Source organism: Passer montanus, unplaced genomic scaffold, assembly GCF_014805655.1.
Source record: "Passer montanus isolate IOZ18808 unplaced genomic scaffold, ASM1480565v1 scaffold71, whole genome shotgun sequence".
NCBI classification, from domain to species: domain Eukaryota; kingdom Metazoa; phylum Chordata; class Aves; order Passeriformes; family Passeridae; genus Passer; species Passer montanus.
In genome coordinates, this window is record NW_024372259.1 from 770970 (window position 1) to 794167 (window position 23198).

The 23198-nt window shown below is 51.0% G+C and overlaps 2 protein-coding genes and 1 long non-coding RNA gene across 4 annotated transcripts in view; 1 reads left to right on the forward strand and 2 right to left on the reverse strand.

Annotated features, from left to right (window-relative positions):
* Positions 1-200: 200 nt before the first annotated feature.
* KIAA0040 (KIAA0040 ortholog) lies at positions 201-9276 on the reverse strand. Its single transcript, XM_039730252.1, has 2 exons — positions 9184-9276; positions 201-3549 (listed from the first exon to the last, which is right to left on the reverse strand). The coding sequence occupies exon 2, from the start codon at positions 3435-3437 to the stop codon at positions 3102-3104; it is 336 nt and encodes a 111-aa protein (XP_039586186.1). The 5' UTR covers positions 3438-3549; positions 9184-9276; the 3' UTR covers positions 201-3101.
* LOC120512209 lies at positions 3506-8011 on the forward strand. Its single transcript, XR_005629960.1, has 2 exons — positions 3506-3639; positions 7131-8011. It is a non-coding gene; the product is annotated as an uncharacterized LOC120512209 (long non-coding RNA).
* An 8858-nt stretch (positions 9277-18134) lies between the features above and the next one.
* The window catches only part of TNR (tenascin R), a 33481-nt gene continuing 28417 nt past the window's right edge, over positions 18135-23198 (reverse strand). For both annotated transcript variants that reach the window (XM_039730251.1, XM_039730249.1), the window contains one exon: positions 18135-22910. In XM_039730251.1, the coding sequence (XP_039586185.1) occupies positions 22791-22910 (120 nt within the window). In that variant the 3' untranslated portion in view covers positions 18135-22790. The remainder of the gene's footprint in view (positions 22911-23198) is intronic.

A 23198-nucleotide genomic window follows, 5' to 3' on the forward strand; every position in this document is an offset into this window, starting at 1 on the left:
ACAAAGCAAGGCCATTAACTTGATTAAGTTAAGCTGTTTCTTTAAAAAAGAAATCTCTAAGCTGCACAGCTGGCTGTAGGCAGATACTGCACAGCCTCTGCTGCTGAGCTCTCCCTGTGTCTTATCTACAGCCAGGACACAGGTACAAGAAAGATTTCCCCAGGAAAATAAACACATGACCAAGAGATCGAAATACAGTGTTTGTTTGCAGTTTAAGAGTCATTTATTTTTGGTTTAAAAAAAAATTGCACAAGATTTGTTTTGTTGTTGTTCCCTGTTGCATGGACTTGTTCAGGAAAATTGAAGGCTGATACTGAAATGCAGTTGTGGGAGGAAGGGCTGGGGTGTCTGGAGAGCAGGAGTTTCTGTACTGTGCATCTCTGCCCCCTTGGTAATGTGGGTGCTGCAGGGTTCCAGCTGCCCAGCTGGTGGATAACAGGTTCTAGTGAAGGCTTTTGCTGCTCTTTTGCTTTTTCCTCCAGAAGCAGCCGATTCAGTGCATGGTTTAGCTCAAACAGCAGACACCAAGGAAGCCAGCCCCGTGCTTTAGGCAGTGTGGAGGCTCAGACCATCCACTGGTTGGATGGATCAGGGCAGGGCTGTATCCTGGTCCCTCCCTGCCCAGCCCAGGGGTGGTTTGAATCATGGTTTTGGGGAACACTTGAAATTCAGACCTAGCTCTGAACTCCCCAAAGCCTGGATCCGGAGATGTGTGTGATCCAAAGCTCACATCTTCCTGGCAGTTCTCTGGTTCTTGCAGGAATTGCTTGCCCCCATTTGAAGAGTTACTTGCTATGCTTTCTGGAGAAAATCCTTCCTGCAGGAAGCCCAGCAAAGCCTGGCACCTCCACACCAGGTAGGCTGTACTCTGACAGTGCTTGCTGTCTCCATGCCTCTGCTTGTTTGGCTGAGCCTCTGGCCTCCCATCGTGTTTCCCTTTACTCTGATTATTTTTTTTGATTCCTCCAGGCAGCACCACCCTGCCTCAGGGCTGCTCCTGCCTCTGCATCACAGCACCTGCATGGGCTTCTTTGGCCACCGGGAGAGTGTGGAGGCAGGAGGGCTGAGAAAAGCACTTGGATGGGGAAAGGAGGGAAGGAAGAAGGCTCCAGGATCTTGGCTAGACTGGGAGCTTGGGACAGAGATCAGAGCTATTTCTGCCTTTCCTAGCATGACATGTGGCAAATCCTAATTTTTATACCATTATATGCTGCTTCCTGTTTTGGAGCAGAAAAGAGTCACTAATTTCAATGGTGACAAAGCAAACTGGAAAATAAGGCACATATGGGGTCAATTTAAAGGGCTGTGTGAGGAGGAGCCCAGCCTCATGGCTGTTCCCAGCACAAAACCCTGGGACACGCAGCCAAACCCTGTGACATGATGTGACCATCACAGCCCTGCCTGCATTGGACAAAACAGGCTGTGCTGGGACTGGGTGGCACAAACAGCTGCTCCCAGCTGGTGGCTTTGTCCTCCAAGTGAGGGGAAGGTGGCATCACCCTTGCCCGGGCTGGAAGCAGCTGTGCCCAGCAGCTCTGTCCAGGCTTGCCCACGTGGGTTTGGCTGCTTGTTCCCCAGATGCCTGGCTCTGGCTGGCAGCTCTGCTCTGCTCCAGCAGCTTAAGAACTGGAGGAAAATAGAAGGAAGACATCCAGTGTGCAGACAGGGCAAAACCCAGATGTGATGAGGCTTCTCATCACACACATGGAAAAAGAGATGAGGGAGACAGAGCCTGGTGGGGCAGAGAGTGGGGAGCACAGGGACTCCCAGCTCAAGGGACAGAGGATGGAAACACAAGCCAGGGTGGGGCAGGTGGGAAGCAGAGCAGGGATGAGAGCTGTGTGTGGTCCTACTAGCTGCTGTGCCCAGCTGAACTATCTTTCCAAGGAACAGGAGGATGGAGAGAGGTGCATATAATGTATCCCTGTGTAAGGGATGACTGTGCACATGGAATTTACTTTGCTTCTACAGCACATTCAAAATCCCAGAGCTGGTCAGCCTGACAGCCATACAGAATTGTTCAGTGCAGCACACAGAGCTGGCATCAGCTAGGGCAGCACCTGCTCATGGGTCTGTGTGTGTGTGTCTGACACATGGCACAAGGGCTGCAGGGAGAGGTGATGGCTGAGTGTGCCAGGAAACCATGTCTGCTGCTTCAATACTGCTTCCATGTCCCTGGTCCCACTCCAGAGGGGCCTTTGGTCCTGCTCTTCTTTAGTAGTCATTTAATAAATAACTCTAATGCCCATAGCAAAGCTTTTACACAGCCTCAGGTTGTGTTTCTGCTCTTGCAGAAGCATGGTGAGCTCTTTAATGGCAAGTTTGTATTAAACAGTCTTTTAAGGAAGGCGTTTTCTTAAGTGCTGGTGCAAAAGGGCTGGTGTGGCAGCCTTCTCTCTCCGTCCTGCCTCTAGCCTAGGTGGCAAGGCATCCTTCTGCTGTGCTGCCTTAAGGATGGTGTCTGAGGTCTCTAAGGTTGTGCTGAGGGCATCTAGCTTCAGGTGCTCACAAGAGACTTTGGTTTGGTGGCCTGGTAGGTGGCACATCTCTAAGCTGTGGGGTAACTCAGCTTTGTGTCTGTAAAGCGAGCTGGGTTTGGACGGAGCCTCGAGAGTGAAGCTGTGCCATCTCCATGGCAGGGTGAGCAAAGGAGGTGTCTGTGCCTGCTTCACTCACAGCAGTCTGTGCTGTGCAGGGGGAGCGTGCAGGTGGCTGGTCTGTGGGTGAACGCTGTCCTGTGCACCCTGTCTGTGTGCTGGCAGCAGAGGGAGAGCCTCACACACCCTTTGCTGTGTGCCAGCCCCACGGGTGTGCACTGTGCTCGTGGCAGCAGGGACGTAGGACCCGGTGGCAGTCACCCTTGTGTGCTCACCTGTCCTTTGCAGGGGTCTCTGCCCCGGGGCGTGCTGTCATGGTGGGGGAGAAGAGGCTTGCACAACCTGTGCCTTGTTTCCTGTTGGCCCTTCAGCGTGCTGGGGTCAGCCTCTGTCAAAAGTCACCACAAAGTGGCAGCAGCTTTGGTGTCTCCTCGCCCCTCCTGGTGCACAGGTGAAAGGAATGGTGGCATCTCAGAGGAGAGGACCTGAATACCCTCCTGTCTGCTAGATGGGCAAGGAGGGTCTCTTGTCCAGCAAGAGCAGCTTGGGCTGAGCTGAGATCCACAGGTCCTCTTCATCCTGCTTCTTCTTCTTCTTCTTTTTCTTCTTGTTCCTCTCGGCATGCAGCTGCCCATTGCTGCTGGGGCCACCTTTCCCTATGCTTTCTCCCCTCCTTCTGCAGAAGCAGCAGTGGCAGCAGATGAAAATGAAGGCAAGGAGGACAACGAAGGGTAGACCCAACAGCACGGCCAGGCAGACGGTGTTGAAGACGCCTTCCTCATGCTTGGTACGGATGAGCTCCAAGATGGAATTGAAGAAAGAGCTGATCTTCTGCTGCATGTCAGCTCCTCAGCAGGCTGCCTGTGCTGCTCCCTGTGCTTGAAAGGCACCTTGAGATATGCTCAGCTCCTGCAAGCAGCTAGTGGGCTCCACAAGAGTCCTTGGATGGTGCCTGCAGAGACAAGAAACAACATGGATCAGGTGCTTGCTCCCTCAGCAGTTTTCTCCATGGAGCTGCCAGAACAGCCTAAGCCTCAGCAGGGTAAGATGTCTCCCACCATGGAGGGGCCTGGAGCTGTGGGGGAAGGACTGTGCTACCTGCTATGTCCCTTTGGGTGTCTTCATCTGAGAAACACAGCCTCCTATCTCCTGGGGTTTGTTCTTGATTGTGGGGATGGGTGAGGGAGGGCTTTGGGCATCCTTACTTGCTTAGGAATTTAGCCAAGCACAAATGCTGCCCCTTTGGATTTACACATCAGCCCTGGCTGAGCACTCACAGCACGGAGCTCCTATTAGCCCTTTGCAGGACTTCTTTCATAGCAGATGGAATATTGTCTGCAGGAGAAGCCCTAGGAAGGGACTTGCCTGATGTAGGTCAGTGACCATTGTGGAAACACAGTACTGCCACAGGAGCCAGGACTCCATGTGTCACGGGTCCCCCCTTATACCAAATCCTGGGATTAAGGTATCTTTGGCCAGGCTCATGGTCTGGGATGGGCAGCACAGATGCGGGGTCTGTTCCTGCTACCCTGGGCTCTGCCAGCAGGTTTGGTGTGGGGGCTGTGGCTGAACCACCTGTATTTTGGATGAGGACTGTGCTCAGTGGGACTCACAGGTGATGCTCAGCTGGTAGAGCCCAGTGAGCAGCCCTGCACCCACTGCATGTACCAGGGCTGGCCACAAAGGCAGCAGCAGGGGAGGATAAGGGTTGGCTGGCAGGAGGAGTTGCTGCTGCTGTGCCTCACCTGGGAATTGCTCCAAGGGTTTGGGCAGGGCTGAGAAGCATTTCTGTGGCCTGACGTAAGGTTTTCCTCTTCCCTCAGGGAGGGAGAGGTGCTGCTGAGTGCCAGGGCTCTCAGGGAAGCCCTCCTGCAGGGGCAGGGAGCTGCTGCCTCTGCTCACATCCTTCTTTCCCTCCTGTGGCCAGGCAAAGCATCTGAGTAGAGCAGGGGCCTTTGTGCTGCAAGTTTGCAGTTCTGGTTCAATAGGGGTCACTAAATTAGAGGTGGTACAGATGGCAGGGGCAGTATCAGGCTCCCTATTTCACCCTTGCTCAGCGTTTTACAGCAGTGTCTTTGCCAGCCTTTGGGATTCAAGCCCTGCAGCCCTTTGAGGGAATGCGTAAAACTCCACATGTCCAGGACAGGAAACTGAGGCACAGTAAAATGAAAACCAAAAAACTTGAGAGGTACAGCCTGAACACCAAAGGTGTCCTAGAGGGGTTGCTCCACCTGTCCCCTGTAACTCCTTATCTTTTCTTCTGGCAGCTCTCACAGACCTCGAGGATCTTGAGGGAGGGACAAGAAAGGCATCCAGGCTGGTTTTGGCTGAATCCTCCATGTTTGCAGCACTGCCTTTCCTTGCTTTGCATCTCATTTATTCCTTGTTTGGCACCTGCTAAGGGATGCTCTCTTGTATGGAGAGTTTTAGGATTCTCCAGCTAGCACCACTGTGCTTCCTTGTGCCTCGCTGTGCCATTACACCCCACGCCTAAAGGAAGAGCAAGGCACCAGCCTTGCCCAAAAAGGCAGCCACAGGTCCCACCCAGCCCTAACCACAGCTCTTGTGATGCTGCTTGGGCAGGAGCTCCTGGGCAGCCCCCTAAAAAGCAGCTCCCAAGGGAAATCCTGCCTTCCAAAATGCTCTCCTGGGACCTACAAACTGTACAGGGTCTGGTATCACTGGTGTCCTCTGGCTGCTGGCTTTCAGACCTGATTGTCAGGACCTCAGGAGCTGAATCCCTCAGCAGAGATGCCAGGCTCTTCATTTGGGATTCCACAAGTGCTCAGATTCTGTTAAAAATAAGGGGGTTATCCATGTCCCTCAGAAACAGACTGTGGATTTATTGCTTTGATTTGCATGAGCTGAGCTGGCCCCAATTAGCTGCTGGTTTCTCTTTTGAACGTGAATTTCTCTGGGTGCCTTTCTAAAAAATTATCATTTGAGATTTACCAAATGAAATGCGGTGCTCTGGGAGGTGGTTTTGGCTTTGGCTGGAAGAAGTTTATTATTATTACTGTTATTACTAATTATTATTAATGGATTTTTGTCCAGTCTGCTGCATCAATACTGGCTGTTCCTCACATTCCCTCATTCCACTTACTCAACAGAGGACAGAAATATCATCAATATCCCCACCTGAGAAATCACAGGCTACCACTCAGAGTTATTACTGGATTTTTGTCCAGTCTGCTGCATCAAAACTGGTTGTTTTTCTCACATTCCCTCATTCCACTACTCAACAGAGGACAGAAATATGATCAATATCCCCACCTGAGAAATCACAGGCTACCACTCAGAGACTCAAATCTCACACAGCCTCTGCCCTACCCCCTGCCTGGAGCCAACTGGGAGCATCCCAGATCTGCTTTTGCTCACAGGGGAGATAAGTGAGAGCCACTTCTTAAAGCCTGCTCCCTGTCCTGACCTTCATCTTCACCTAGGTTGTTTTGGGGGGGCAGCTGTAGCAAAGGTTACACTGCAACATAAATAAACAGAGCAGCTTTTCTTTAGTGTTATCCACATGCTGCAGGTTTGCCACTTATCCATAAGCATCCTGACAGCTCATTATCCAGGCAGGAATACAGGATGCCTATGATACACTGGACTCCAAAAAAGAAGTAAAAAATCCAAACAATCCCCTAACAACAACCGCCTTAATTTCAGACAAAACAGGATGTACAGTTTTATTCCTGCACTGAACTGCTTTATATTTATTGCCTCTAAACTTCTGGGTAGGGAAGGAGGGCTGGAACTTCCTTTTAAACTTCTAATTAATTGTTTGCAGAGGAAAAAAGAACGGGGAGAAAAAACAAAAAAAGCAAAGCCCTTTGATATGTTTCCACTTTAAACTGAATGCACTGCCGTGTCCCTGGCTGATTGTCACTGGGAAGTGTCCAGCTGGGGACATGTGGCCACCTTGGGCAAGCCAAATGTGCATCCCTTGGAAGGGGAAGGTGGAGGTACCTGCCCCTGCCCTGACCAAGCAGCACCCAAATCCCAGGGCCATCTTCAGCAAGCCCATGCAGCTGCTTTTCAAATGCCTTTTCTTTCTGGTGTCTGCATTGCTTTTTGTTTTGTAGATGAAGGGGTGTCTGTGTGCTAAATAATGGGATTCTTCAGTTTCATATTAAAAAAAAATGGGGAGGGGAAAGTAGAAACACTGATGTGTTTGGAGGCAGCAACTCCAAGGGCAGAGGGGTTACCCAAGGCCACCCATTGCCAGCTGAAAACCTGAGTGCACCACGAGGAGCTGCATTTAGGAATATCCATGCTGCTGCTCAATTTGGTGTGACATCTCCCCTTAGAGAGGGGGGATGAGCGTGGAGAGCTGCTTTGCATGCTGTGGTCCAGGATGGGTGTGAACTGCTTGCTGCAAGCATGTGGAGCTGCCATTGGGAGGTCAGATGTTTTTTTGGGTCAAGATATGGGACCAAAAAACAGGGCCAGGGAGGTACTGGGAGACAGGGCTGTGTCTCAGAGAGGGCTGTGAAGCATCCTGCTAAATGAGCTCTTTGTTTTTGGTGCTGGCAGAGCCAGGGGAAAGCTGACATGGAAACTCGCCTGGGAACTCCTGTGGCCAGGGATGGATGGCTCCAGCTGAAGGCAGCTCTGCATGACAGGGCTTCGTGCCACTTGTGTAAGTTTTAATCAATATTGCACATCCACCATGAGGTTCTTTAATCCACGCTGCCTTCGAAAGAGCTGGTTTGCAAGGGTGGGGAGCATCTGCCACTCCTCTGCACTTATGGGAGGCCGTGGGTGGAAAACAAGGTCCTTTTGAGGGACAGCTTGTGATGGCACCACAAACTGTGGCGTGCAGGGCTTGCCTGGCTGAGCTGGAGGGGTAAAGGCTGCCAGCCTGGGCATGGGGAAACCAAAACAGAGGGTGTTGCCTTGGCAATGCTGGCTTGTCCACATCCTGTGCGCTGCAGAGCGACCGCAGCGACTGGGGATGGAGGTAGAGTTTGCAGAGAAGCTGCAGTTTACTGGAAACTGCTGTGCTGTGTCACTGTGGCAGAGGGGAGAGGTGGAGGTCATTTTGCTAGTTAAGTTCTTTAGGCCCAACCCTCAACAGGCTCTTATGTCTTCTTGAAGTTCCCTCCAACCTCACAAAGCTCAACCTGCTCCTCTCGGGTGAGATGCCGCCTGACTCAGGCAGGAGTGAGGCTGCTCTAAGTGAGAGCAGTGGCAGCTCTGGGGGCACCTCTGGGGCGTGCCCCAAGTGTTTCTGGATTATTTCAACACTCCTGTGCTCTGTGGCCAGCTGCACCTCAGGACTTGTGGAGGTGACATGAAATCAACTGACCTACGGCCACCCCCGTTTCCCTCATGCAGATGAGACCACACTTGGTGCAGTTGATGCTAAGGAGTGCAAAGCAGGAATCACATTATTAAACAACCATTTCCGTCTGTTACTGGCTTGATGTCAGCTTTATACCAACTTTCCATTGCAGTGACAGCTGTGGTTCAGGCAGGGAGAGGCTAAATTTTGTTACAGCCTGCGAGCTCCCTGATCCACCCAGCAGGGACACAGCTATGCTGTCACACACAGTGGCACCTATTTTCCCTGCCTGCACCTGCAGACTTAAAGGAAAACTGGATGAAACCTGACACCGAGGGTGAGCAGTTTCCTTAGCAGGGATTGCACGTTGCTGTTTCGGAAATGGTGACTAAGAAGGGTTTTGCCGCCGATCTCCCAGAACTCGCAGCAGGCTACAGAGACCTTCCTCAAACGTAAAAGACAAACACAAAAAGCCACCACCCAGCAAACACGACCAGCTGAAGCTTCACCTCGCTCCCACCACCATCAAACCTTCCTGCCAGAAGCCACGCGTAAATGCCTTCATTCCCTAAAGGGAGTGATTTGGAAAACTACCGATAAGGATGTTGGATAAGAGGGTTAAAGTGAAACTATTTTGCAAGCTGCTGCCTGGAGCCCACTCGTCACCACGGTCTGCACACGCGCGGCTGCCGCCGGCACCGCATCACCGAGACTGTGGCCAAAAGATCATTTTGAGTTTAGGTGAGGGCCACTGTCACCCCTGGGTGCGCTGGGAGCTCCTCAGAGCCATCCGGGCTCCTCCAAACTGCGGCGGGGCAGTGCTGCCCGTCCGGCGGGCAGCAGCCCCAGCCGCGGCTCTCCCTGGGGTCCATCACCTGCGGCTTTGGTTACAAAAGGCTCAGCCAGAGAAACAGCGGCTGCCCCATCCCTGGGAGCGTTCAGGGTCAGGTTGGACGGGGCTTGGAACAACCTGATCTAGGGGACGGTGTCCCTGCCCATTCAGGGGTTGGAACGAGGTGTCCTTAAAGTCTCTTGCAATCAACCCGCTCCGGGATCCTGTGGTGTTCAAAACCACAGTGGTTTTGGTGTCCCAAACCCCGGTGCCAGGCAGACTGCCCCGGACACCCGTCCCGTCAGAGCTGCTCGCTGCTCATCGCTCTGTCCCAGTCCCCATTCTCACCCCCTCCCCGCGGGCTGCGCGAAGCAGACGGTGTGACCTGAGAGGAGAAAAGCCCTGGATTTGAGTAACACAGCACCGAGGATAAAGCCCAGCCTCGGGTACTCCCCGGGCCCCCGACCTACCTCAGCCCCGTCCCGCGCGCTGTCCCGGCGAGCGGCGGCTCCCGGCAATGGGCCGGGCCCGGCCCCGCCGCCGCCTCCGGCCCCGCCGGCCCCACCTGGGGCTCCCCCGCCCCCGCCGGAACCCGAACTGCGGGGCGCGCACCGCCTGAGGGGCCCGCCCGGGCTGAGGGATTTGGGCTGGGGAGAGGCGGCAGCGGGGCACAAACCAGCCCCGAGCCTGCTGTGGGGAGAGGGAAGGAGCCTGGGCTGCACCAGTCCTTTGGTGCAGCCCGGGATTTCCCAGCAGCGATTTTGGGAGACAGCAGGGAGGGCATGAGGGCGGTGATGGCGCTGCTGTGGTGGGTAGAGCTCCATCAGTGCCCGGAGTACCGCCCTGGACCCCCTGAGCACCGCCAGGCTGCTCCTGTCACCTCCACCCTGCGTGCTGCCACCCCTGCCCTGCCCTCACACCCACCCTCTGTCCCTGCAGAGGGGGCACTGCAGCCAGGCAGGAGGCGATGGAGCATCCCGAGGTGATGCGGCATCCAGGAGCATCCTGGGTGCTGTACAACGATGGATGTTTCAGCCTGGGAAACATCCCTGGCTGCGAAGGGTTTAGTGGTGGCCTTGGCATTGCTGAGTTAAGGGTTGGGTTGATGACCTGAGAGGGTTTTTTTTGATTCCATTGATTCTGTGATTCAATATTTTCAAACTGTGATCCCAATTCCATTGGGATTGCCACCCCCACCCTTCACTTGCTACTTTCTCTCCCACTTATTTCTTTTTTAACACCATGGCAGTGATACCCAGAAATTGCTGAATCCCGGCTGCTTTTCAGTCCAGGGCCCTATGGCCTCCACAAAGTGTTGTGATTCTGACAGCTGGGCAAGCTGCAACTAGAAAAATGTTCTGCTGGAATTTTTCTGGTTGGACTGAATCCTTTTGGATTGCAAAATCTCCACATTTGCCCTCCTTCATGCTCCAGAGCCAGTGGCTTGGTTTTACCACTTCAGCCTTGGTGCTGACTTGTGGAGCTGGGCTAGCCAGGGCTATCTGACCCTTCAAGGCTCCTGGAAAACAGCCTCCCATTCCCAGTACTGTGACTTGGCAGCACCAGGAGCAATGCAGGGCTGGGAATAGGAGGGAAGAGGGCTACAGAGGAGACTGGAGGGATGGAAGTAAGCTGGCTGCCAGCCTCTGCTGCCTTCACCCTAGTGCTGGAGTTGGAGAGGTGAGAGATCCTCAGAAACACACATTGTAGGCTACAGCTTGTGCTGAGTGCCTCCTCATACCCTTAGGAAAGGTGTTTATGTCCTGTGAGAAACACCAAGCAAGTTTTCCCTAAAGATTTGCTGTTTAGTACCAGGAACTTTTCCCTTGGTTTTTTTTTTTTTTGCTGGAGGATGAAGATTCCTGGGCTTTGCATCATGTGGTTTACTGTATCTCAGTTTCTCATATCCCAGTTCACCCTATTCCATCCCCTTTCTCCATGTCCCAGCTCACCCCATCCTATTTCTCCCTTGTTCTATCCCACCCCCTGCATCCCAGCTCTCCCCCTTCACTGAGCTGCAGCCATTCCCTCTTTTGTGGTACCAAATCCCTCTATGAAAACACCCTTCCCAGGGCACACGGAAGCCACCTGGCTGCTGACAGTCACCTGAGGAGTACCTGACCACTCTACAGCACCAGACAGCACAATGCCACCTTTGAACCCCTTCTAATAGGATTGATTAAAAATATTTATTATCAGAACTCTCTGAGGTGAGCATATCTGAAAGCATTAATTTCAGGGTGCCTGTCCCTGAGCATGGGAAAGTGAAAGCCCAGCCTGTCCCTGGCACCCAGGATATTTGCTCCGTTCCCTGGGCAAACAGCCTCACTGGGGCTCCACACTTCCCTATCACTAATTTAATTTGGCAGAGGCCTTGACAAGGGAGGGGCTGCTGGCCTTGCACCTTCCCCGGATTTTCGGGGGCCCCCCTGAACACGGTGCCTTGGCAGCCTCTTGGCTTCAGGCAGGAGTGCTGTGGTGATGTGGCACTGCTAGGGCTGATGTCTTGGAATGCTGCTACCTGGGAAGGAGTCTTAATGCCATTAAACTGAGCTGGGAAGCATCAGATAGACTTTAGGAAACTGAGAATTAATGGAAGAATATACAAATATAATCAGTCCACTGCTCTAAGCCAGCATCTTCCTCCCCATATCTGACCTGTAAAGGTCCCTTCCAACTCCAGCTCAAATTCCATAGTGGTCTATAGGAGCTGTTTTGAATTTAAACAGCATGTGATGCTTGACCCTGTGGCTGTCTCCTGCAGCAAGGTGTGCCAAGGCTCCTTCCCAAGTGGCATGGAAAAAAGGGTACATTTGCAGGGATTTTGAACCTGCCACCTCCTCGTTTTGTTTGGCACGTAGCATATCTGGGATCCAAGGAATCGTGCTTTGTTTCTCAGAAACTTTAATGGGCGAGAGGAAGCCGTGACTCAGCTGCTGATGAATCACTGCAGCTCCAGATTGTCTCCCTGCTTGCTGGTGCCCTTCAAGCACAGGAACTGAGTGAGCCCATGCCAGGCAAGCTCCTGTCACCTCATGGGATGGCAGTTTGAGCCCAGGCCTCGGACCAGCTGGAAATCAAATCCCACCTCCAGCTCCTGTTTTCCATCCATCCTTCCCAAACCCCTTATTTCCATGTGATATCAAAGCCTTTTCCATGCCAAAAAGCACCCTGATAACTTCAATTTCCTCTTGAGGCCCCCCTCAACCCCTAATTTGATTTTGAAAACACTACTCATTTTACACTGAAGATAGACAGAAACACTCTCTTGCCTCCCCCTTATTTCATTGGATTAATCTAATTTTGTTACCAGTTTGCCCAGTTACACAGCTGTGAGATTTACTCCTTGATAGGACCCAGCTGGTACCCAGGGTCAGTTTATTTGGGGTTTTCTCAGTATGGTGGGAGTGGTGGAGTGCCTGTAGACATGATCACACCTTTCTTTCCCAGCTGTTTCCTCTGCTCTCTGGTGGTGATTTCTATTTGCAGACACTAGTCTGGCTTAAAGTAAGCAATGGAAAACTCTGCTCCCAGAGAAACATTCCTCTCATTTTTCCCCCATGCTTCTGCCTTTCCCCCTCCCTCTCCCCCTCCCACAAAAAAAAGCCTGCAGTTAAAACACCAAAAATAACGCACGCTCTGGTCGTGGTCTGGATAAAAATAGCAGCTCTTGGTATTTAGCAGCAGCAATGGATTTTCTGGCTTTGGAGGAAAATGAGGAGGAGGGGTGGGATGGGATGGTGACTCTTGACGCACGAGTGGAGGACAAACACAAAGCTGGTGTTTAAGGAGAAGCTGCTTCATCCCCTCCTCTCCCTCATTTGTACCAGCTGGGCTCTGTCCCCTCCAGGAAGGGGGAGCTCTGAGGGAAGGCTGGGCTCAGGTGTCCCAGTTCCACCTGGGGCTGTTGTGGTGCTGCCCTTAAGTGTTGGGGCTAAGTCCCAAGTAGGCAGGGATGGGGGCAAATGCCCCAAAGCTGGTGATTTTTTGGGGGTGCCTCATGCCCACCCATCACTTGGGAGGCTTTGGCAAGCTGGGCTTGCCAAGGTGAGCCAGGATTTTGCAGGATCATCCCTCCCTGGTGTTTAGACAAGAAGAATGCTGAGGTGGGGATTGAGGGGGGGTTCTCAGGTGCCTCCTCAAATGCTGCTGGATGCTTGTTGAGAAAGCTGTGGTATAAGGGACCTGTGTGAGGAGATGAGGAGGGTGGTGTGTGTCTGCTCAGGGCACAGCTCAGTGTTTGAGCTGTTTAGAGCTGATTGTTTTGTGTGTGTGAGCCTTCAGGAACTCCTTCCTGAGGAAATCCTACAAGGCAGCCCTGGTGGCAGGCAAGGGGGAGAGGAGATAGACTGGGAGGTGGGCGAGTCCCGGTGCTGCCTTCCCTTTGGAAGCACTCAAGGATCACTTATGGGAAAGCCAGGGAAGGAAAACCTGTTGGTGAAGGGCGGTGCTCCTTCCACAGCATGGAAATGGGGTCAGCAGCAGCGTCCAAGGGCTGGATTTGTGGAAGGCGTGAAGCAAAGGCAGAGAAGTGAGGGATACTTGGGCACGGTCTGGTGCCCCCAAGGACCAGCACATGCCCCCCGTTGTGGGAAGCAGTGGCTCGTGTCTCCTCCAGCCACCCCCAGGGGATTCCCATACCGGATGGGTGTTGGATCTGATCTGCCAAGGTGGATTTTTAGGTGAAAAACCGGTTGTGCCGGCCATCCCCTCTGTCACAGTCGTTCCTTTGGCTCAGACCCGTGCTGATGAGGAGCAATCCTTCAGTGCTGGCTTCCCCCAGAGCCTAGCTGAGGCAGGCAGGGAGAGCCAATCCTGCTTTTTAATGATATGCAGATGCCAAATTAGTAGTAGTATTTTGATTATTTTCATTATTTGTTCCCCTCCATAAGCCACTCCCATGGGGGAAGCTGTTCCTGGAGATTTGTGGTGAGCTGATGTCCCTTGGCTCAGGATCACATGAGGATTTTGGCTGGTGGTATTGGAGCCATTGGAATGTTCTGTGCTGCCCTCAGGGCTCAGCTCCTGCCTGGGGGTGGAACTATCTGACCTTTGTTCTTCACACTTCAAAGTCTTCCTGCTCCTCATCTTGTTTGCTACCAGGGGCTCCGTGGGGAGGATGCAGCTGGGTGTCAGGGCTGGGGCAGGGCACCCACCCACCGGAGGGAACCGAGAGAGAAATGCAAATTGGGCTGGGTGAAAGAGGGGAAAAAACAACCATGACCTTTCTCCTGGGGGTGCCTTGCCTCTTTCTGCCCCTCTGCGAGGGAGAACAGGTTCCTGTGTTTTGAGGGGCAAAGTCTCCCTCAGACAGGGGCAGAGGGGGCAGCTGTGACTGGAGAACCAATGCAAGGGGTGAACAGGGAGATGCCATCTGGTTTTGGCGTGACTCGGGTGCAGCCAGGGGACAATGGACCAGGAGCAGGGACAGACACTGTCCCCAGGGGTTGTCAGTCCTGCCCTGATGCTCCTCCAGCCCCATCCCCTCTGCTGCTCCTCTCCCAAGTGCCCGTTTCCAGCACCTTCTGAAATTCTTAGAGGGAGGATTTCCTACCTCATCCCACTCCTCTTGCTTTTAAGGAGGATTTTTCTCATGACCATTTGCAGAGTTACGTCCTTCAGCCCCCCCCTTTTGTTGTGACATGGACCAGTGCAGGGGACAGCACGGGGACAAAGGCCTGTTGTGGTGAACAGAGGAGGTTTGTGTCCCCACCACATCCTGGCGTGCTCTGCTCTGCTGGTCAACAGCCACGCCAGGCCCTGGTCCCTGTGGAGGAGCAATGCCAGGGACACAACCTGGGTGGGAGCAAGAGGATCAGCCATGCTGGGAGAAGCCTCCTGCAGGATTGCTGCGTCCTTTGATGTTCCTACTGACAGCAGAAAGCAGCCCAAAAAATACTGGGAAGGGAGAGAAGTGCTGCTCTAAGGACAAGGGCAGGATGGGTTCACACGGACAGAGGGCAGGGTTAGAAGGGATATTGGAAGAAATTCTTCCCTGTGAGCATGGCATGGCCCTGGCACAGGGTGCCCAGAGAAGCTGTGGCTGCCCCTGCATCCATGGCAGTGTCCAAGGCCAGGTTGGATGAGTCTTGGAGCAAACTGGGATAGTGAAAGCTGTTCCTGCCCATGGCAAAGGGGTTGGAACTAGATCATCTTTCAAGGTCCTTCCCAACCCGTTCCAGGATTGATTCTGTGTTTGTTCAAACAAGTTGCAAGCAGAAAAATTGCTGGCTATATCACAGGGAAAGGGGATAAACCTGGAGGCTGCTACCCACAGCATTCCTCATCCCAGGGAGAGGGGACACATCAATAAAATTTAAATAATAAAATTTAAAATCCTTACATTTTGATTTGATGAAAAGAGATAATTTATCATTTTTTTACACTCTGCATAACTAAACATTAGAGCCTGTAGCCCCAGGAATTAAAAATATAAAGATGGGAATGAGAGTTTTAAAAGGGATGATGAACACATGCCATCTTATGAGGGGAAATTAAAATCTGAGAACGTTGAAGATGGTGCTATAAAAATCACATCTCCTAGCCATAAAGCAGCTTTGAATCTATGTCACAAAGCTGCCAATTCATCAATCTGCTCCAGCCTTGCTCTGGAGCCATTGCAGCTCCTCCTGCCACACTGTGCTCCTGGGCCAGCATTTCCCTCGTGGCTTTTTTGGGCTGAGGCTGCAGGATGTGTTGTTGGAAATGTGTTGCTGAGCTCTGGGTTTGGGATGGGTGCCCAAGGTCCCTGCTGAGGACCTTTGTACACCCTCCTGATGTTTGCTGTTGGAACAAAGTTCCTGAGCATCACTCATGCAAAAAGGGGACTTTGGTAAGAGGGCTGTGATGAAATATCTCTGTGTAAAGTGCAGATGGGGGGGCTGTGGTGGCTGGAAGTGCCTGAAGAGGAGTGTGGTGTGCCTGGGAAGGCATGCTTCTTGGAGTGGCAGGAAATATGAGATCCCACCACGTGCAGGACCATGTCTAGGTTATGGTGATGGCTCTGAGCTGTGCAAGGGCAGAAGGGCCAGAGCGATGAGGGGGTGGGCACATGTAATGGGGCAGGAGCTCGCCAGGGTTTGGTGTGATGGGGCAAAACACTTCCCTGGCTTAAATCAAAACTTGTAGTGTTTAGAAAAGGGCTTTTGCCAGCCCTCGCTCCCTTCTCATCCCATCTGAAACATGGAGTTGGGCCTTGACTGTGATTTTGGGAGGATTTTGGGAGGATTTTGGGAGGACTGTGATTTTGGATTATGATCCAGAGGGATGCTGCAGCTCTCCATGTACTTGCTACCTGCCTTCTCTGGGTACCAACCTCTGAGTGATACACACCTGCCTCTTGTTATTGGTTTTTACAGTAGGAAGACCATGTTTCCTCCAGGTGAACTCTTTGGGAGGTTCTCTGCAGGAAATGGAGGCCCTGGGGGGGCCTCCCTTGGCCCCAGACATGCTGAGTGAGGGTGCACAGTGGAAGGTGTTGTCCTTCTCTTAGAGACCATAATGAAAACACCCTGGACAACTGTAGGCACACAGCTTATGGTCGTTGTGAGTGGGGCTGGCCCAGCCTCATCCCCAATGGGCACAGCTGTGAGCAGCACTGACAGCAATGAGCCATGGAGTGCCCAGGGGCACTGAGCAACCACCAAAAGGAGCAGGGGGCACTCAGGTAGAGACAGTGGTGAAGGTTGGGATAAAAAGCTGGGCTACAGAACCAGAAGGGCAGATGCTTGCAGCCTTCCAACATTCTATGGCGATACTTTGTATATTGTGGCCATCTCAGCTGCGATGTGACAGACAACGGCTTGGCCAAGCACAGTGACACTGGGATGACGAGTACCAGCACAGGTAACCCTTCCTCCCCATCCCAAACACATCTCCATCCCTCAGCATCTCCCTGCACAGGCCTTGCATGAAGGGTCTTCCATGGCACTAACTTGTGGTTAGATAAAAGGTAGGAGAATAGAGACAGTGGTGAAGGTAATCTGGCCCCTAAGGAGTTACAGCTGTGCTAATTATCAAGCATTAAGAACAAGCCTGCCCTTAACAGGCCACAGCTGGATCCAGTTAAGAGGGGTATTATAAAAGAGCAGGTTGGCTGGTGAGGAGAGATGGAGTTTGTTGGCTGTGCTGAGAAGGTGGAGTCAGTGCTGTGAGGAGCTGCCCCTGAGAAACCACCAAGAAGGTACAAAACCTTTGCAATAGGACAGCAACACTAACTACCTTCAGACACACAAAAAAAGGTTCATTTTTTCCAGATAGTCAAGTCCATCGGGCTTCATGCTTCACTAACTACCTTCAGACACACAAAAAAAAGGTTCATTTTTTCCAGATAGTCAAGTCCATCGGGCTTCATGCTTTGCTTTTGGTGTACTAAGGGTCATGACCAAGGTGGGACATCCCCTCTCTCACAAACTTCCTTTTTTGTCTTACAAATCCGAGCAAGAAAGAGAAGTTGCCACCAAGAAAACTCCCCTATTTTGTCTCTACAAAGTCAAATTTAGAAAATATTGAAGTGGTCTGGAGGAAGAGCTTCTTTCAAGCTTTCTCATCCTGTCTGGCTACGTGTCGAATGTGAAAACTTTAAACAAAGAGGTTTGGGTAAAGTCTTCATGTGAAATAAGAGAAGAATTTCAGAATTTTCTGGAGTTCGTCTTCATCCTAGAGATTTTTGCTAATCAGTGCTGGGGTTTTGTTTGGGTGGGAGTATATTCTGCTGGAATGAGCCTTCCAATCTGTTTTTGGTGGCGTTTCCATCATGTCGGGAACAGATTGCTGTTTAAATCAGGCAAATGGTTTTCACTGAAGATTTTGGGGTTGTTTCTCTTTGCTCCCAAGCATTCATACCACAGCTTTGCTTTCTCTGGCTGCAAATTGAAGAGCCTCTGTAGCTCATGAGAGCAGCTAAATTTATTGCCAAAATGCCTCGTGCTGGGCTGAGGCCAAATCCCAGCTCCCTGCCTTCCTGTGGTTAATGGACCGACTGTGCTGACCCGACTTCATGGCCACGTTATTGCTATTTATTTTCACAGCATGGCTGGGCAGGGGGGGACTTGGGAGTCTCTGGTCCCACCTTCTGCCCAAGGGAGCCATGAGGATGGATGAGTTTGCTCAGGGCTTTTTCCAACCTGGTCTTGAACACCTACAAGAATGGAGATGGGATCACCAGCCAAAGCTGGGCTGCCCCAAAACTTCCTCCCACTGTTTTTTGGTTACATTGCATGTGCTGGGTCTATCAGCTGCTCTTTTCCTCCAGGTTTGAATGTGAATCCCTGCTAAGCCCCCATGCTCCTCCCATGGGCTAACCAAAGATCAGGGATAGGGGATGTGTGTCCCCTCCTGGCATAAAGTTGGGGCTGAAATGTTGCTGGGCTTGGATGCATGAGGACCCCAGTCCCACCCCACTCCCAGACAGGCACACAGCTCACTCCTTCAGTATCTTTTATTAATGTATAGAAAATGCATTAAAAAAAGGAACTATACATAGCCTAAGAGCGGTCAGGACTAAAAATACTAGTTAACAATGGTTAACAAGCGTTGATCCCATTCTCCAAGCTACATTTTCATTACAGGGTGGGGAAGGTTGTTTAATATATTATTTATTTATATTATAGATTTTATTTATGCATTTATTTACTTTTCTTTTCCCCCTCATTTGGTTCCAGTGGTTTGTCTTTGAGTTAATCAGAATCTATTTGAGGCATTTCATTGCCTCTGCTCTCCCTTCTTGTTCATGTTTTTAAACTTTTTTTAACATATTAAGAACATTTTCAGGATATCACCTGTACACAGGGGGCTGTTTGTTTGTTTAGGTCTTTGTGTCACCATCCTTCTGAGAAGCCACTGACATCTGAAGAACTGCAGGCTGGGTATTGAGGTGGGTCTAGGCATCAGTATCTCCCAAAGGAAGGGCCTTTCCCTCCCACTTACCCCAAATTTCCCCTCTGGAAGGAAGGGGCAAGGAGCTGCCACCACCATCAGGATTTTAGGAAAGGGGAAGGTGACCCTGCAGGTGCTGGTGGTCCCCAGGGGACTCTTGGGTTTTATGGCCATCCCAGGGTGTTTGGCTGGCAGAAATAGGGATGGGCTTCTTGTTTGGCCCCAGAACAGAACCCTTTGTTAGTGGGTGTAAGCATGAATTAAAGGGTTTTTTGGGGATAAGGGTTCATTGCTGGCAGTGTTTGGTAAAGTCAAAACTTGTGGGCATGTCTGGGGGGCACAGGATAGGGGGTGCTTGGTCACCCCCAGGTGTGATGGTGGGGACACAGCAGGAGGGCAGCTCTGAGCTGGGATGGAGGTGAGGCACCAGGAGGGTACTTTGGCTCCTGCTGTGTTTTGTCAGGTTGCTCTGAGACTGTTGTGGGCATGGGGACACCACTGGCTGGCCCTCAGCAGTGCATCACTGGGAGTGAAGGTGGCATGAGCTGTGCCTTCCACGCCCGGGCACTTCAGCTGGGATAAGCACCCCGCTGGGAAGGAGGCAAGAGGTTGGGGCAAGAGTGCATTTAGGCTGGTACCAAGCTTTTTAATGCCCATGTGGGCTGGTTTAGGGCAAATTTGGAAGAGTAAAGTAATGCGAAGATAAGGAGTAAAAGCAGACTTCTCCCCAGCCTTTGTGTGGATACTGTCCCAATACCTTCCTACCAAAACCCAGCTACCCTTGGGGAGTGCCTGGCTTCTCTCCTTCTAGAAATTATTCATTTATAGATGCTATCCCTTTACTAAAAGCAACTTTTCCTTTCAGGACTCTTTTTCTCTTTGGTTATGTTTCAGTGCAGTTGCAAGGGGAAGGTGGGCTTGGAGAATGGAAACAGAGGGAAATGAATATTGGGCAAGAGATGAAAGTCCCTTTGTGTTTCCCTCTAGGATTTTGGGGTTAGAAATAAGAGATGGCTTTGAAAGGCTGCAAGGGTCATGGGCACAGACAGTGTTCTGCTGTGTGAAGGATTTCATGTGCTGCTTTCTGTTACACAAAATGGCATCTAGCAGTGGATAGTGTGGCTTGGGAACAGCCTCGTGCTCCTTTTTGGGCTCTGGAACAAGCCTGAGCCACCCAAACCCAGCATGGCAGTGGAGCCACCAGAACCCAGTGGTGGCTGGTGGCCAAGGTCCCTCAAGAGGAGCACTGCACCAGATCCAGGCTTGGTTTCTGGGCATTTCAGTGCCAAACCTGGTCTAGCTGGAGAATGAGCTAGTCCATTCAGTGATGCAGGGTGAGAAGAAACTACTTAATCATGGGGCCTTCTGTAGCATCAACATTAAGCACAAATTTGCTTGAAACCGATGGCAGGAGCTTTGTCAAAAAAAAAAAGAAAAAAAAAAGGGCAGTATAGAAAAATAACTTTCTGGGAAATATATCTTGTTTATAGTCAATGTGAACAGGGGCCAATGGCTCAAATGTCTGGGTCATCATTGCTGGTTCTGTGCCTGGGCTTAGGTTGGGTTATCACCAGAAGAAAAGCATGATGTGTAGAAATCTTTCCTTTCAAAGATTGTAGCAACTGCCTTTCACCAATGCCATGGAAAGGACATCCTGGTATCCCATCAAAGGTCAGGGGCCAGCACTGATGTATAATAGCACTGAAAGATTGGATATTGTCCAATTTCATACCTGACTCTGCAGTTGGATGAACTGGGCTGACTCATCCTTGTTACAGGACAACAGACACAAGGAGGGAGGGAGAGATATATGTCAGTAAACCTGTTTAGAAAATAATCAGCTTTTTTGGTGTCTTCTTTTGAAACTCCTAGAAAAGTCTGGCAAATTTTGATTTTTTTTTTTCAAACTTTCTGCTTGAGTTTACTTTTGAAAAGAGAGGTTTCTTGCCTTTCACTTGGCTGTGAATGATAAGTGTATGTTTCCACTGACATCTCTTCCTTTCACCTGGGTAGGTAAGAAAACAGCACCATCCCCTGCCAATCTCTGCTGGTTATACCCACTGCTCCATTACAGCTTTTGATGGGATATTTCTTCCTACAAATTCTTGATGGTTTGGACAAAAAATTTACTCTGCTGGCCTACTAAAAGCCTTCTTAGGCTTTAATCAGTTCAATTTGCTGCTTTTTGTTGGCTTTTGGGTGTTAAAGCAGGGTTGGGTGCTCAGGAGGTGTGACATGCCACCATCTGTGACAGGAGCCATGTCCTGCAAGAGGTCCCATCATCTGCAGCCTCTGACTCACCTGTTCCTCAACTGGTTGACTTGTTGCCTGATTTGATGCCAAGGGGAAGTAAGAAGGGACACTTCAGTTACATATGAGATGTTGTTGAGCATCCTTTCTCCAGGTCAGCTTGTAAGCTGAAGGACTGGGCCCTGTATCTAATCTTGACCTCAGTGTTGGCTGTGATTTCATGTGCCAGTATGTGGCATGGAAAAGGAGGTTATGTTTCCCAGTTAATGCTCTTCTTCAGCTCTGCAGCCATCATGAGTAACGTCACAACATTAAGGAGTGTGACCACAAAAGATAGACTGGCCTGAATTATAAGCTACTGCAAAGATGCCTTTATGTTGCCATCTGAAAGATGCAACATTTGTTTTTGAGACAAAGCAGCTTCAGTGTGATAAAACCAGATAGCCGTGTTTAGCATTCGTAATGCTCCTTTGGCAGCAAATCCAGCGATGAGCTGCATTGTCCTTGGATGCAGGGACGAGTCCCTTCTTGGAGACCAGGCCAGTGACAATGCCCAGCATTGATCGGAGTCCTTGGAGAGGAGTGACAAGCATGGTGGTCATTTGGGCTAGGTGGAGGTGGGGACAATGACAACAGGGCACAGACAGAGCTATCCAAAGGGTCCATCTTCCTTGAGACAGGAGAAGCTAAGGGTGGGAAGAGTGAACTCATTAATTCTTCCAAGGGCCTTGAAGTGCTCCAAAATCTGAATGGAATCCCTTCCAGGAGGGGAAACTTGATTTCCTTTAGAGAGCTGGCAATTTCAAGGCACTGAGATTTGTGTCCCTCTTGTGATGGCATTGAAGAGGGATGGTGTGGGAGAAGGAAGGACATGGGCGTTCCTCAGCTTGCACTTCTCTTGCCTTAGCTGCATTGCCACAATTCCCTGTGTGCGTGGAGGGCCATGAACAGGAGCACCTGAGCTGTGGCAGCTGCTGGCTTCAGGTTGGGCTGCAGTTGTGTGATATCTTTTTATTGCTGCTCCTCCTCTGAGACTCTTTTGTTTGGGACCAGTGACCTCAGTGAGAGAGAGAGCATGATGGAATGTAGAAATAACAGAGGAAATGGGTCCTAGATTTCAGGACCACAAGTAGGGATTTTTCTCCCAAGTCTTCAAAGTCCTTTCTTCTCCATCAGCATAACCCAGGCAGATGTCATGGACCTGGAGTGGGCTGAGTTCAGCCTGGAGGAGTGGATAATGAAGGTTGGGGCTGGTGGAGTAGTTCTTATTCCCATACACCTCATGCACACGAGGATGACTTTGTGGTGGGACCAGCACAGGAGCTGTGGACTCTCTGGAGTTTGCCTACGTCTGCAGATATTTGCCAAGCCCTCCTGTGAAAACTGGGGATGGGATGAGCCTTTGCTCATCCCCACTTAGTCCCCATGTGTCCAGAGCCTGCACACAGGGGAGAGATGGGCCTCTGCCTGCTGGAAGGGTTGGTGTCTACAGGATGGCATGAAGCTTGGGACCTCCCTGCCAGGAGGAGACAGGGAGGGGACTGGTGCCTGGCCATGACTGGGCTGGAAATGGCCACACCAAGGTACCTGTGGGGAAAGTTTCTGCCACAGGCCCCGTGACAAACATCTCTTAACAGGGTTTGCTGGGGATTTCTATGTCTTTTAAAAAAATATCAAAAAATCTGTCTCTTTCTCTTTCTTCTCATGTTAAGGGCCAGAGTATTGGGATAGGGAGACTGGAAATTTGGTATTTCTCTGGGACAGATGCAAAGCAATGAGGTCTTTCCTTTCCCATGGCCTTTCCTTGTGCCATGGTTCCCTCCAGCACTTGTGAGGGGCAGCTTGCTATCTCAGACGAGTAGTAATTTTTTTTTTTCCCTTTTCATATTATAAAATACAAACAAATGACAGAAAAGGTCAGGTGGTGGGAGGCAGGAGGGGTTCAGCTGGCTCAGAGCTGTAGGGACCGTCTCTTCCTCCCAGAGATGTTGCGGTGGTTGTAAGGTCGCATCTTCATTTCCACAAAGGGGATGGAGAACTCGTGGCCTTTCCAATGGTACCAGTTAATCCCCTGGCAGGAGGGAGAGAAAGGCAGAGAATAAGGAAAGACCCTAACAAGAAACTAGAGTGGGAGAGGAAGGAAACAAGGTTGATTGGTGTAGAGGAGCCAGAAGGAAAAACTTGCTATAGCAGGAGCAAGCAGCTCCCCTGCTTCTATAGCTTGATTGTTTTTTTCCCCACTGCTAAAAGGCTGATCAAATTTCATGTAGGTAATTTTTTTAATCTAACACACTACAGCAAATGACTATGGCAGCATGTGTGAGGCACAAAGCCTAGCTGGATTGAAGGTGGCTCCCTT